This window comes from Rana temporaria, chromosome 5, assembly GCF_905171775.1.
Source record: "Rana temporaria chromosome 5, aRanTem1.1, whole genome shotgun sequence".
Lineage (NCBI taxonomy): Eukaryota > Metazoa > Chordata > Amphibia > Anura > Ranidae > Rana > Rana temporaria.
This window is the reverse complement of record NC_053493.1, coordinates 376,286,965-376,301,331: the sequence shown is the minus strand read 5'-3', so window position 1 is coordinate 376,301,331 and position 14,367 is coordinate 376,286,965. Positions and strand designations below refer to the sequence as shown.

The window sequence follows — 14,367 nt, the reverse complement described above, 5'->3', positions numbered from 1 at the left end:
TTTTAAGGCTTTGTAGCCTATGGACAATTTTGAGTACTCTTGTTGCCATTTCACTGGTGCAACCAATTTTAAGGTTTGCTGGGTTTGGCATCTATTTACTCGACACAGCCCCATCTTGTTTTTTGATATTATATTGTGTTTGTGTGAACTAAAACTGTATTTTTCCTGAAAATTTGCTTTTGATGAACAGTTGCACAAATAGCTATCACCATTTTATTCTTTAGTGCCTCTGCGATCAGAAAATATATAATGTTTGGGGTTTTAAGTAATTTTCTAACACACACAAGCGGATTTTTAACATGTCTGTAAAAAATCGTAAATAAATAAATAAAAAATTACCCCGGTAGAAAAGTGATTAAATGTTCGTTTTTTGTTTTTTTTCAGTGTGGAGGTCACTCTGACAAAGAAAGACATTGGCAGTATGTGGACGGAAGTAATTATTGGTGATAAACAAGGAGAGTTCATTGCAGATCCGGCACAGTGTGCCGCTATAGCAGAGCAGCTAATGCACCTCACCTCGGAAGACTTGGTAAGCATAGGGAACAATTAGAAAACTTGCATCAAAGTAAAACCGCTGCAGAGAACAAGTAAATCTAATCAATGAACTTGTAATGTTATCCAGTAAAGTAGCGTTCAAACGAGGGACAGAGAAGAGATTGTGCCCAGCAAAAAAGTTAGCTTTAAATAGAGCTGCTTGGTTGCGATTCAACCCCCTCGCAATCCTAATTTTCACGATTCATGTAAACAGTGCAGAGCTGTTTTCTGTTTAGAGCGGTCAAACTTTGCCGGCTGCCTTTTTTTTTTTTTTAATCACAACATTGTTCACCGCTTGGATAAAAAGAAACATTGGATAATTTGGTTCTTTTAGAGCAAAGAGAGGAACTTCAGTCTGTAAATGAGGTCCTTTTAAAGTGGAGTTCCAAACTGATTTTTTTTTTTCCATAAATCCCCAAAAATTGTATATTTTATTTTATATTTGCCAGAATTAGCGGTTGCTATGCGGAAGTCCGTAATCTGCCTCTTCAACGTCCACGGTAGATCTTCTTCCGTCCTAGTTGCGGTGTCTTCTGATGAATGGGGCGCGCTGCCTTCTGGGAACTGTGTGTATGTCAGAGAGAAGCCGGCTCATTCACAAAGAGTGGGAGCGGCTCGCGCATTGCGCAGTAGGAAACAGGCAGTGAAGCAAACGGCTTCACTGCCCGTTTCCCTTACCGAGGATGGCGGCAACGGGAGGCTGCTAGGATCCAGGGTACAGGTAAGTGTCCTTATTAAGTCAGCAGCTACATTGTTTGTAGCTGCTGACTTTTAGAAATGAAAAACACCGGTCGAACCCCTCTTTGAGCCTTTTTTTTTTTTTTTACACTTGTTGCTTTCAAGTTAAAATCAGTATTTTTTGCTAGAAAATTACTTGGAACAAACATATATTATTTTCTTTATCGTACATCACGGGACACAGAGCGGCATATTCATTACTATATGGGTTATATGGAGTACCTTCAGGTGATGGACACTGGCAATCTCAAAAACAGGAAGTGCCCCTCCCTATATAACCCCCTCCCATAGGAGGAGTACCTCAGTTTTTACGCCAGTGTCTTAGGTGTTGGTCATGGTTTGGCTTGCCTCCACATCCTTGGGATTAAGGTGGGCTAACCGGTTCTGTCCAAAGGCCTCAGTGCTAAAGTGGTCAGTAACCGGACCCCAAACCATTGGGGTATAGCCCATAATGCTTTCTGTCACAGAGAGCTGGACTCTGGGCCCAGAACTTAGAAACCTTTGGGGGCCTAATGTTTCTGTTGCCAGGGTGCTATATGGGCCCAGGACAGTGGATCCTTCATAGGAACCCAGGGCCTGAAGGTCTAGATGCCCCACGGAGATGGGGGAAGATTGGACCTCTTGCTGTGCAAAGTCCTGCGGCATGGAGCAGGTAAGTGAAGGGGAAACTTGCGGAACTTGGTTCGCAGCAGGTTTTTTCTGGGGGAAGGTCACAGTGGGACATGCCTATGGTTTATGCGCTGCATCTGGCAAGGTGAGTCACATATCTTAGGATAGGATGACTCTGTATGTATATATTCCCCATAATCGTGACCTCCCTGGTAGTATTGCAACTGGTGCTAGAAAGCATTGAAAAAGGGCCTGTGTGTATAGTGACAATTCTCTCTAAGAGAAGCCCCTGGGAATCTACTGAGGTTTCTTATGTAAAAGGGAGTGAATGCTCCTACCTGCAAGCCTGCTCAGAGAGGTCCAGGCGGTTGCTGCAGGAAAAAATGCCGCTCTGTGGATCCTGGCCTGGACGGCAGGATCAGCCTCTGACCTCCTCGTGTGGCCCCTTCCCCCCCCCCTCCGCGGGCGCGCGTCCCTGTGATATGGGCGCAATTTCGCGCCGTTTGCTGACAGGGGAAGGGCGGGCCTGTAGGTAAAAGGAAGGGGCGGCCCTTCCAAAAAGTTCCCAGCTCAGTGAAGTGTTGGAACTGAGAGAGGAAGGACCAGAGCGGCAGAGTGGGGCGCCGAGGACACACAGTGGCCAAAGAAGAGTATTACAGTCTTCAAAAAGACTGTCTTTTACCCTAGAGATAGGGTTTCTTTTTCAGCAGTTTTTTTTGGCAAATACTACTAAAGGGGGACAGAATGGTTTTTTTTTTTTTTTTTTTTTTTTTTAAACCAAAGAAACAAACCAAATTAATAAGGAAGGCATTTTTTTCCCCAGAAAGGTTTTTGGGCAACAACTATTTATTTTCCCAAACACCGTTAAGTAGCGGGCGTACCTCGGTATTGTACCATGGCATCTGGTTCAGAGGGTACAAGAGGTGGGGATTCCCCCAGAGGGTCTGAGGTCTCGGACAAAGTCATACCGCTACTTTCCCCAGAGGGAGCCTTGGTGGGACCATCGAGATCTGGGGCTGGAGCTGGCACGGGTCAGTCCAACCCTAGGGTGGTCACGGACGAGGTACTGTCCACCTCTCTAAAGGAGATGGAAAAAAGAATGGAAAAAATGATAGCCAAGGCTATGCGGGGCAAAAAACGGAATAGATCTCCGTCGCCCGAGCGTGAACCCTCAGATGAGGAGGTCCCTTCCGCAGGGGAATTGGAAGACCTCTTGGACAAGGACCAAGTAGGTTCAGGGATCGAGGATCCGGGTATGGAGGAGTCTGGCGCAGCCTCCCAAAGGGAGAGCTGGTGGGTTCAAGTTTTAACAGACTTGGTCCATAGGACGTTCAACTTGCCAGTACCAGATCTCCAAGTATCAACGGTCTCAGCTTTGGGCTCACTAAGAGCGCCTCAAACCAATGCGGTTTTTCCGATCCATCCTCTACTAGAGGAAGTTATGTTCCAAGATTGGGCCAAGCCAGATAGAATCTTTGTACCACCAAAAAGATTCTCTGCCTTATATCCTATGGAAGAGAAAGTTTCCAAGAGATGGGCAGCCCCGGCTGTAGACGCGGCCATCTCATGTGTTAACAAATCTTTAACATGCCCTGTAGAAAACATACAGGTGTTCAAGGATCCGGTTGATAAACGCTTGGAAACGCTACTTAAAACCTCCTTCACTACTGCAAGGGCAGTAGTGCAGCCAGCTGTGGCTGCAATTGGGGTTGCACAAGCATTATCGGATCAAGCTAAGCAGATGCTTAAACTTATTCCTGCCCAGCAGGCAGAAGAATTTTCGGACGTCTCTAGGGCCATACGCTTTACGGTAGATGCGATTAAGGATTCTATCCAGCAAGCGTCACGTTTATCGTTATCCCTTATCCATATGAGAAGACTCTTATGGTTAAAGAGCTGGGAGGCAGAGCCCCCATGCAAGAAGCTCCTGGTAGGGTTCCCCTTCCATGGAGGACGACTCTTCGGAGAAGACCTGGACAAATACATCCAGACCATTTCAAGCGGAAAAAGTACTCTTTTGCCCACCAAGAAGAAGTTTCGGGGGCCTGCGTTTAAACGACAGTACTCCCCTGGGCAGGGGCCTTCCAATACCAAACAGTATCGACGGCCTCCTGCAAGATCAAATTTTAACAAGTCGCAGGGACAGGCCATCGCAGGCAAGAAGCAGTGGTTTCGCAAGCCAGCAAAGCCAGCCCCCAAGCCGGCCTTATGAAGGGGCGCCCCCACCCTCGAAGGTGGGGGGAAGACTGCGTCTCTTTGCAGAGGTTTGGGAGGCCAGCATTCCCGACAGATGGGTACGGTCTTCCGTGGCTACAGGCTACAAACTAGACTTCCTAAAGTTTCCTCCTTCTCATTTTCAGGAGTCAAGAGTACCAAACGATCCGAAGAAGGGAGCTGCATTAATAGCGGCATTGAATCATTTACTCTCTCAGGAGGTAATAGTAGAGGTACCAGTCCAAGAACAGGGGCTAGGTTTCTACTCCAACCTATTCATCATCCCAAAGCCCAACGGCGATGTCAGGCCAATTTTGGACTTAAAAATGGTGAATGCATACCTAAAGGTCCGCTCATTTCGGATGGAATCCGTGCGGTCAGCAGTTGCCGCACTTCAGAAGGACGATTTTATGGCATCCATAGACATAAAGGATGCTTACCTTCATGTTCCAGTTTACCAGCCACATCAAAGATTTCTACGCTTCTCGGTGGCTCTACGTCATTTCCAATTCGTGGCGCTTCCCTTCGGGTTGGCTACGGCCCCCCGGGTGTTTACGAAGGTCCTAGCTCCAATCCTAGCCAATCTAAGGATCCAAGGGGTCACGATCCTAGCATACCTGGACGACCTCCTAGTCATAGATCACTCGTCTCCTGGCTTGGAATGGGCAGTGGCCCCCACAGTTCAGTACCTCGAGAGGTTCGACTGGGTCCTAAATCGAGAAAAATCAGCATTCCAGCCCACAAGGCAGTTGGAATATCTCGGCATGAGATTAGACACAGAACAACAGAGGGTGTTTCTGCCTCTAATAAAAGTCAAAGCCATCAAGGAATTAATCCTACTGGTTCTAAGCAAGAAGGAACCAACTGTTCGCCTATGTATGCGGTTACTAGGCAAGATGGTGGCCACATTCGAGGCGGTACCGTACGCCCAGAGCCACACTCGCATCCTGCAGGCAGCCATCCTGTCAGCATGGAGCAGGAGGCCACAGGCCTTAGATATCCCTGTGCCGCTCTCATCAAGAGTCCGACAAAGTCTGTGTTGGTGGTTAGACCCTCAGAATCTACTGAAGGGGAAGTCTTTCAGCCCAGTGGCTTGGAAGATAGTAACCACAGACGCCAGCCTGACAGGCTGGGGAGCAATTTTGGATGGTTGCACTCGCCAAGGCACTTGGGCAAAGCCAGAGAAGCAGTTGCCCATCAACATCTTGGAGCTCAGAGCTGCTCGACTAGCCCTCAGGGCTTGGACGTCCAAGTTGCAGGGGTTCCCGGTGAGAATTCAATCGGACAATGCCACGGCAGTGGCATACATGAATCACCAAGGGGGAACCAAGAGTCAAGCCGCTCAGAGAGAGGTGAGCTTGATTCTCCTATGGGCAGAAGCTCATGTGCCCTGCATATCGGCAATATTCATTCCAGGAGTGGACAACCTTCAGGCGGACTTTTTAAGTCGCCAGACTCTGTTGCCGGGGGAATGGTCTCTATATCCACAGGTCTTTCAGACACTCTGCCAGAGATGGGGAGTGCCGGACGTGGACGTCATGGCATCAAGACTCAACAAGAAGCTAGACAGGTTCATATCCCGCTCAAGGGATCCGATGGCCTGCGGAACCGATGCGCTGGTTTGCCCTTGGCATCAGTTCAAACTTCTTTATGCTTTTCCCCCGCTCCAGTTACTACCCCGCCTGCTGCGCAGGATCAGGGTGGAGCACATACCAGTCATCCTGGTAGCTCCATCATGGCCCAGAAGGGCATGGTATTCACTAATCCTAAAGATGGTAGTGGGAGACCCTTGGACTCTTCCTCTACGGCCAGACCTGCTATCGCAAGGTCCGATCCTCCACCCTGCCTTACGGCATCTAAATTTGACGGCCTGGAAGCTGAATCCCTGATTCTCAGGGGTAGAGGTCTGTCTCAGAAGGTAATCTCTACCCTAATCAGAGCCAGGAAACCGGTCTCTAGGGTGATTTATTACAGGGTCTGGAAGGCCTATGTAGGCTGGTGTGAGTCCAAGCTATGGCTTTCTCGTAAGTTTACCATCGATAGAGTATTGAGTTTTCTCCAGCTAGGAGTGGATAAAGGACTGGCATTAAGCACCATCAAGGGACATATTTCAGCTTTGTCAGTGTGGTTTCAGCGGCCGCTGGCCACCCACTCGCTGGTTAAGACCTTCATGCAGGGGGTCTTAAGTATTAATCCTCCAGTTAAATGCCCGCTTTGTCCGTGGGATTTAAATCTTGTTCTGTCAAGTTTACAGAAACAACCTTTTGAGCCGTTGGCTGAAATTCCTTTGGTTTTACTGACAAGGAAGTTAGTATTTTTGGTCGCCATAGTTTCCGCCAGAAGAGTATCGGAACTGGCAGCCTTATCCTGTAAGGAACCATATCTTATTTTGCATAAGGACAGGGTCGTTCTCCGCCCTCATCCTTCCTTCCTACCAAAGGTTATATCCAGTTTTCATCTAAACCAGGATTTGGTATTACCATCCTTCTTTCCTAAACCTACTTCCAGAAAGGAAGGGTTGCTGCATACCTTGGATATTGTCAGGGCCATGAAGGCCTATCTTAAAGCTACAGAGAAGATCCGGAAAACAGATGTGTTGTTCATTTTACCGGATGGGCCCAAGAAGGGGCAGGCAGCTGCAAAATCCACCATCTCGAGGTGGATTAAACAGTTAATCACTCAGGCCTACGGCTTGAAAGGGTTGCCTCCTCCGTTATCATTAAAGGCTCATTCTACTAGGGCCATGGGCGCCTCCTGGGCAGCACACCACCAGATCTCTATGGCTCAAGTTTGCAAGGCGGCAACCTGGTCTTCTGTCCACACGTTTACAAAATTCTACCAGTTGGACGTAAGAAGGAATACTGATACAGCCTTTGGGCAGGCAGTGCTGCAGGCTGCAATTTGAGACCCTTGGATTCCGGGGGCTCCCTTTTGAGTTAAATTTAAAATTTAAAATTATTTTTTCTCAACGAAGTTGGATTTATTATGATTTGAGTATATCTCTAAATTAAATCCTTTTGTCTTGCTAAGATGTTCTCCCTCCCCTCATTGTAAGCATTGCTTTGGGACATCCCATATAGTAATGAATATGCCGCTCTGTGTCCCGTGATGTACGATAAAGAAAAAGCGATTTTTAATACAGCTTACCTGTAAAATCTTTTTCTTGGAGTACATCACGGGACACAGAGCTCCCACCCCTCTTTTGGGGACCATTTTGGGAGGCATACTGCTTGCTACAAAACTGAGGTACTCCTCCTATGGGAGGGGGTTATATAGGGAGGGGCACTTCCTGTTTTTGAGATTGCCAGTGTCCATCACCTGAAGGTACTCCATATAACCCACATAGTAATGAATATGCCGCTCTGTGTCCCGTGATGTACTCCAAGAAAAAGATTTTACAGGTAAGCTGTATTAAAAATCTCTTTATTATTATTATACAGGATTTATATAGCTCCAACAGTTTGCGCAGCGCGTGTGTGTATATATATATATATATATATATATATATATATATATATATATATATATATATATATATATATATATATATATATAATATATATATACTTTTTTTTTCTTAGCAGAGAAACTAGAGAATAAAATGGCGTTGTTGCAATATTTTATGCCACACTGTATTTGCAGCGGTCTTTCAAAAACGAAACCATGAGTTTAGCCCAATTTTTTGGTATAATGTGAAAGCTGATGTTACGCTGAGCATCGTGAATGAATTGTGATCTTAATTCTGAGCCAAAAAGTAGTGATTCTCATTTTATCCAGAATAGTGCAGCTCTAGCCCTATTGAAAACCTGTGGATTGTGACATAACCAATATTCATATCCCTCTAAGGCCTAATATCCCATGGTACCTTACTGCCTGCAAGCAATGATTCATTTAGTGACTGAGTTCTAAACTCCTCCTTTGAGGGCCTCTGTAGTTCAGAAGGCAGGTTATGTGAAATATGTGACACAGCAGTGCCTACTCACATCGCATAGTTAATACGGGTCACAGAAATCACGGTAGTAAGCATGTTTAGGTTAATAGGAGCAGGTAAGAATAAATTGATATACAATGTGAAATTGATGTATGATTTTACATTTTGACCTAAGATGAGCTTTACCCCCTTCGGCGCTGGAAGATTTTACCCCCTTCAGCGCTGGAAGATTTTACCCCCTTCATGACCAGGCCATTTTTTGCTATTCGGCAATGGGCTAATTTAACTGGTAATTGTGCAGTCATGCAACACTGTACACAAAATTTACCGCATTTGCCGGCGTATAAGACGACCCCCTAATTTTCCAGGAAAAATGTTGGTTTTGGGATATACTCGCCATATAAGACTACCCCCTTCCTACTAGTCTTTCTGGAAGCTGAGGGGTAGCCGGAACCGCTGACAGAAACAGGCTTTTTCAAATCTCACTGTGCCATTACATTACATGCCCTCACTGTGCCATCACTTGCCCATCACTTGCCCCTCACTGTGCCTGAACTTGCCCCTCACTGTGCCTGAACTTGCCCCTCACTGTGCCTGAACTTGCCCCTCACTGTGCCTGAACTTGCCCCCCACTGTGTGAACAGTGCAATCACTCACGTTTTTTTTTTAATCGACTTGCAGGCCGTGACAGTCTCCGTGCTGCGAGCATCAATGATTTAAAAGACGCTCCTTCTACCTCAGAGTGTCCTGTGATAGGCGGAACACAAATTTTCCCAGCAGCGCCTGTGTTCCGCCTATCACGGACGTCTTCTCATCTCGTCCGAGGATGAGAAGGCATCTGTGATAGGAGGAACACAGAACAGAGGCGCTGATGGGTAGATTTGTGTTCCGCCTATCACAGGACACTCTGAGGTAGAAGGAGCGTCTTTTAAATCATTGATGCTCGCAGCACGGAGACCGTCCCCGGCGTATAAGACGACCCCCCGACTTTGGATGCATTTTTTTGCATCCAGAAAGTCATCTTATACCCTGGAAAATACGGTATATAATTTTTTTTTTCACACAAATTGAGCTTTCTTTTGATGCTATTTAATCACCACTGTGTTTATTTAATTGTTTGTATTATAAACCAAGAAAAAAACAAAAAAATTGAAAAAAACTAAAAAACTTTTTACCTTCTGCTAAAAAACCAACTATCCAATAAAACAAACAAAAAAAAATTCTTCATAAGCCATTGCCAAAATGTAAGCTGCTACATGCCTTTTGATAAAAAAAAAAAATAAATCACAATAAGTGTATATTGATTGATTTACGTGAAAGTTATAGCGCCTACAAACCATGGTGTATATATACTGGATTTATAATTTTTTTTCCTATTTCTAATGGCAATGATCTGCAACTTCTAATGGATTTGCGATAGTGTGGCGGGCAATCTGACTAACTGCCATTGACATCACCAGGGACACTGGTGATCAGTGATCAGTGCTAATACTATACACTGTCACTATACTAATGACACTGGCTGGGAAGGGGTTAACATCTAGGGCAATCAAGGGCATAAATGTGTGCCCAACTATGTGTAAGGTTTGTTGCTTTTAAATACAGATCTCCTTTTTTCTTCTCTGTGCTTTTCACAGATAAGAAACACAGAGATTGTTTCCTTTGTACAGAGCCCTGTGCTGATTGTGGGGTGGTTAACCACTTCCTGCCCACATTATAGCTGAACAATGGCTACAGCACAGGCTTGCTTTGCCAGGGGGGCGTACATGGACATTTTCCCTGGATCGCACTACCCACGCGCCTTCAGACTGGCACCTTCTGCCACGTGATCAGCGGTCAGCCAATGACAGCTGATCACAGGATGCAATCACAAGCAGTTTATCGGAGAGAAGAAAGCTGACAACTGATTTATGTTCAAGGGACATCGGCACTGATTGTCAATGTCCTGATTTTCAGTGTTCACCAGTGACGCCCATCAATGCCACCTCATTAGTGTTTCTCCTCATCAGTGCTGTCTCATCAGTGGTCATTAGTGCCACCTATCAGCACCACCTCATCAGTGCCCATTAGTGCAGCCTCATCAGTGCTTGCCGGTGAAGGAGAAAAATTACCTGTTTGAATTTTTTTATAACAAACTATAAAAAAAATTAAAACATTTCAGTCTTCTCTCATTTAGGGAAAAAAAAACAGTGGTGAATAAATACCACCAACAATTTGTGTGAACAAAATGATAAAAATGTCATACGAGTACAATGTTGCATGAGCGCGCAATTGTCATTCAAAGTGTAACAGAGCTGAAAACTGGCCTGGGCAGGAAGGAGGTAAAAGTGCCCACTAGGCAAGTGGTTAAAGGGATCCAAGAGTTCTTTGCATTCTGTGTTATTTTTATGTATGATGCTAAAAGTTGATCTTGACAAATTGTTGTAATATGATTAGCTACACAACTATATACGGTAGTTTCCAGTTGGTACATGCGCATTTTTATACAGAATGCATTTGCATGTGGATTTTTCACTTTTTCACCAAAATCATAGCACCAGACAGCTCTGCAGGCTGGTAGGAAATCATTTTGCATCCTAGCAACTTTCTGTCACTTGTTCCAAGATGAAGACCCAAATTTCCATTAAGTAAAGGTAGATGGATTTATTTGCCCCCAGTAAAGATGGCAACCATTAGAAGAATATGGAGAGAAAGTAAAATAAGGTTTGCAAAGAATAAAAAGCCTGCAAGTATCTGCCATCACCTAACATTTCTAAAGATGCCTTTATTGTAATTTGTATAATGGGGGGAAGTTTCAGAAAATCTCTAATAGGTATTACATTATCAGTGTGACTAATGCTAATATCAGGCCCCTGTGAAGAAAACTCATTTTAAGTAGACTTCGTGTTGGAGATTAGGATTTCTGACAAACCAAAGAGGCCTTAATTTTCTCCTGACCGATGACCTAGAAGATGTTCTGCAGAGATGAAATAATTAAACTAGTAAAAGCAACATGGTGTAGAGTTGTCGAGATTTTACAGTGAAAATTACTATGGCTTTTTATACAAGAGAATGTCCTCACACAATCCAAATCTCTCTATGATTACTTGGGAGAATCGCCCACACCTGCAATGGTCTTTCAGTAATGCTACAGGGTTGCAACATGGCAGAAAATGTTATGTACAAAATCATAATGTGTTGATAATGGCTAAAGACCCAGTCTTCCCTTTGTAGTCATATTTGGGATAGTGGTGGAGACCATTTGTGATCCTGGCTGGATGATTGTCAACTGTCCTTGGTGTAGTATAGGGGGCAGGGGGTTTGGTTTGGCAAAGCTATGGTTCCCCCCCCCCCCCCCAACCATCCACCTAACGGGCTAAACAGCTGGAGGGTTCTCGTCATGTGCAGCAGGTGTGATGCTTCCAGACGCAGTATGTTGAGTTGACAGATCATTAAAGTCAAGGTGCAGGTAAGACGGTTTAAAACGCCTTTTAAATGAACTATACTTCCTGCACCACCCGGGAAATGCGCAGAACACAGGGAGGCGGGGGTGAGGCGAGTCTCCAAGATGGCCACTTGGGGAAGGAGGCGCGCTGGTGTGGGGAGAAGAGATAGGGGTACCCTTTTCCACGTTGTGAGTGGTACATCGTGCACGAGATCTACAATGGTGAAAATGCACAAGACCAGTTTGAGCACGAACTGGAGCAAGCACTCGAAGCTCAATACAAATATATAGTTATCGAACCAACGCGTATTGGAGATGAAACTGCACGCTGGATTAGTGTAGGGAACTGCCTACACAAGACAGCAGTACTTTCTGGTACAGTGTGCATTCTCACTCCACTCGTTTTGCCTTCTGAGTATTCACCATATATGTCTCTGCCAGCTGGTATTCTAAGCTTGGCCTGCTCTACTCTTTATGGAATCTCCTGGCAGTTTGATCCTTGCTGCAAATATCAGGTGGAGTATGATGCCTATAAACTATCAAGACTTCCACTACACACTCTTCCCTCCTCTACACCAGTCGTGCTTGTAAGAAAGGATGACGTTCATAGAAAAAGACTACTAAACACAATAGCACTTGCTGCATTGGCATACTGTGTAAAGAAGCTGTACGAACTTTATCTTGTATGATTTCCATGGATGCTGAGCATGCAACAATATAAACCTTTTTTTGTGAAATTTGATTGAGATTGAAGAATTTCCCCAGAAAAAAATTTGGTGCTACTGCACTGATTATTTTCAGTGCTTTACGGTAGAAGCATGAGGACCTGCTTTGAAGTCATTAAACCCTAGCTGCAAGTCATAAACATAACGGGGAATACATGAGCTTTAAAAGTGGGTGATGAGGGAGATCTTTTTATGTTGAACATAGACTTATGTATTTGTTGTACTACACTTAACCAGCCAGAAGCCCATGTGACCATTAAAATCAAAACTAAAAAAAAAAAAAAAAAAAATGCCTTTTAAGATTAATTTTTGAGTGCTGATTTTCCTGTTGCCTTTGACACTTAAAGCGGATCTCCGCCATACAAAAAATATTAAAAGCCAGCAGCTACAACTACCGCAGCTGCTGACTTTTAATATTAGGACACTTGCCTATCCTGGAGTCAAGCACCGTTGGCAGCAGAAGACGAGCGATCGCTTGTCACTCTGCTGCTCCCACCGCCATCCTCGGTGAGGGAACCAGGAAGTGAAGCATTGCAGCTTCACTACCCGGTTCCCTACGGTGCATGCGCGAGTCGCGCTGCACCGTGCTCGCTGGTCCCCGCTGTGTTCTGGGAGCCGTGTGTTTACCAGAACACAACAGGGGGGGGGGACAGGAAGTGACACACTACCCGCAGGTCCCCGCAGAGTGGACTCCCGGAAGTGGGTGCAAATACCTGTCTTAACTTGGTTAAGACAGGTTCTAAAAAGTATGGACTCGGGGGCTGAATACAAATGCACACCACATTTTTCACATATTTGTAAAACAAAATTGAAAACCATTTAGAATCTTTCTCCCACTTTACAATTATGTGCCACTTTTGTGTTGGTCTATCACATAAAATCCTAACAAAATACATTTATGTACAATCATGATCAACAGTTTAAGACCTCTTGAAAAATGGCAAAAAATCATATTTTACATTGTTGGATCTTAACAAGGTTCCAAGTAGAGCTTCAACATGCAACAAGAAGAAATGAGAGTGAGACAGAACATTTTTTGAGCATTCAATTAATTGAAAATAACAAACTGAAACAGGCTGTTTTTCAGCTGATCAAAAGTTTAGGACCACAGCTCCAAAAAAAAACTAAACCCCCCCCCCCCCCCCCCAAAACAGAAATCCAACTTCCAAACATGAACTCAGTAATGAGTAACTCCACCGTTATTGTTGATCACTTCAAAAATTTGTTTCGGCATGCTTGATGCAAGCGTTTCCATGAGGTGAGTGGGAACATTTCTCCAAGTGATGAAGACAGCCGCACGAAGGCCATCTACTGCCTGGAACTGTTGTCCATTTTTGTAAACTTCCCTTGCCATCCATCCCCAAAGGTTCTCAATTGGATTTAGATCAGGGGAACATGCAGGATGGGCCAAAAGAGTGATGTTATTCTCCTGGAAGAAGTCCCTTGTCCTGCGGGCATTGTGTACTGTAGCGTTGTACTGTTGAAAAACCCAGTCATTACCACACAGACGAGGGCCCTCAGTCATGAGGAATGCTCTCTGCAACATCTGGAAATATCCAGTGGCCGTTTGACGCCCCTGCACTTCCTGAAGATCCATTGTTCCACTGAAGGAAAAAGCACTCCAGACCATTATGGCGCCCCCTCCACTGTGGCGCGTAGAAAACGTCTCAGGTGGGATCTGCTTGTCATGCCAGTAACGTTGGAAACCATCAGGACCTTTAAGGTTAAATTTTTTCTCATCAGAGAATAAAACTTTCTTCCACCTTTTGAATGTCCCATGTTTGGTGCTCTCTTGCAAAGTCCAAACGAGCAGTTCTGTGTCATTCAAGGAGACAAGGTTTTCTAAGACGTTTTTTGTTTTTGAAGCCCCTCAGTCTCAGATTCCTTCTGATGGTTATGGGGCTGCAGTCGGCACCAGTAAGGGTCTTAATTTGGGTCGTGGATCATCCAGTGTCTTGATGAGAGACCCTGCTTATGCAGTTCAGCAACCCGACCACGTTCAAAAAGGGAGATTTTTTTTTTGCCTTTGCCATCACAACGTGTGACTACCTGACGGAGAATGACAATGAATCCACATCTTTGCACAGATTTGGCCTTTTAAAGGCATGTGGTCCCAAACTTTTGATCGGCTGAAAAACAGCCTGTTTCAGTTTAATCGTTATTTTCAATTAATTGAATGCTCAAAAAATGTT

General features: G+C 44.8%; 2 protein-coding genes across 2 annotated transcripts in view; both read left to right on the top strand.

Moving 5' to 3' along the window:
* Window positions 1-14,367, top strand: part of NUDCD1 (NudC domain containing 1) — a 221,423-nt gene that overhangs the window by 165,458 nt on the left and 41,598 nt on the right. Inside the window, exon 7 of the mRNA XM_040354855.1 lies at window positions 385-529. Coding sequence (XP_040210789.1) covers window positions 385-529 — 145 coding nt within the window. The remainder of the gene's footprint in view (window positions 1-384; window positions 530-14,367) is intronic.
* On the top strand, window positions 11,516-12,444 carry LOC120941464 (transmembrane protein 11-A, mitochondrial-like). The gene is given in 2 exon segments (XM_040354856.1): window positions 11,516-11,630; window positions 11,633-12,444. Coding segments are annotated over 2 exon segments (564 nt in total). The 5' UTR covers window positions 11,516-11,573; the 3' UTR covers window positions 12,140-12,444.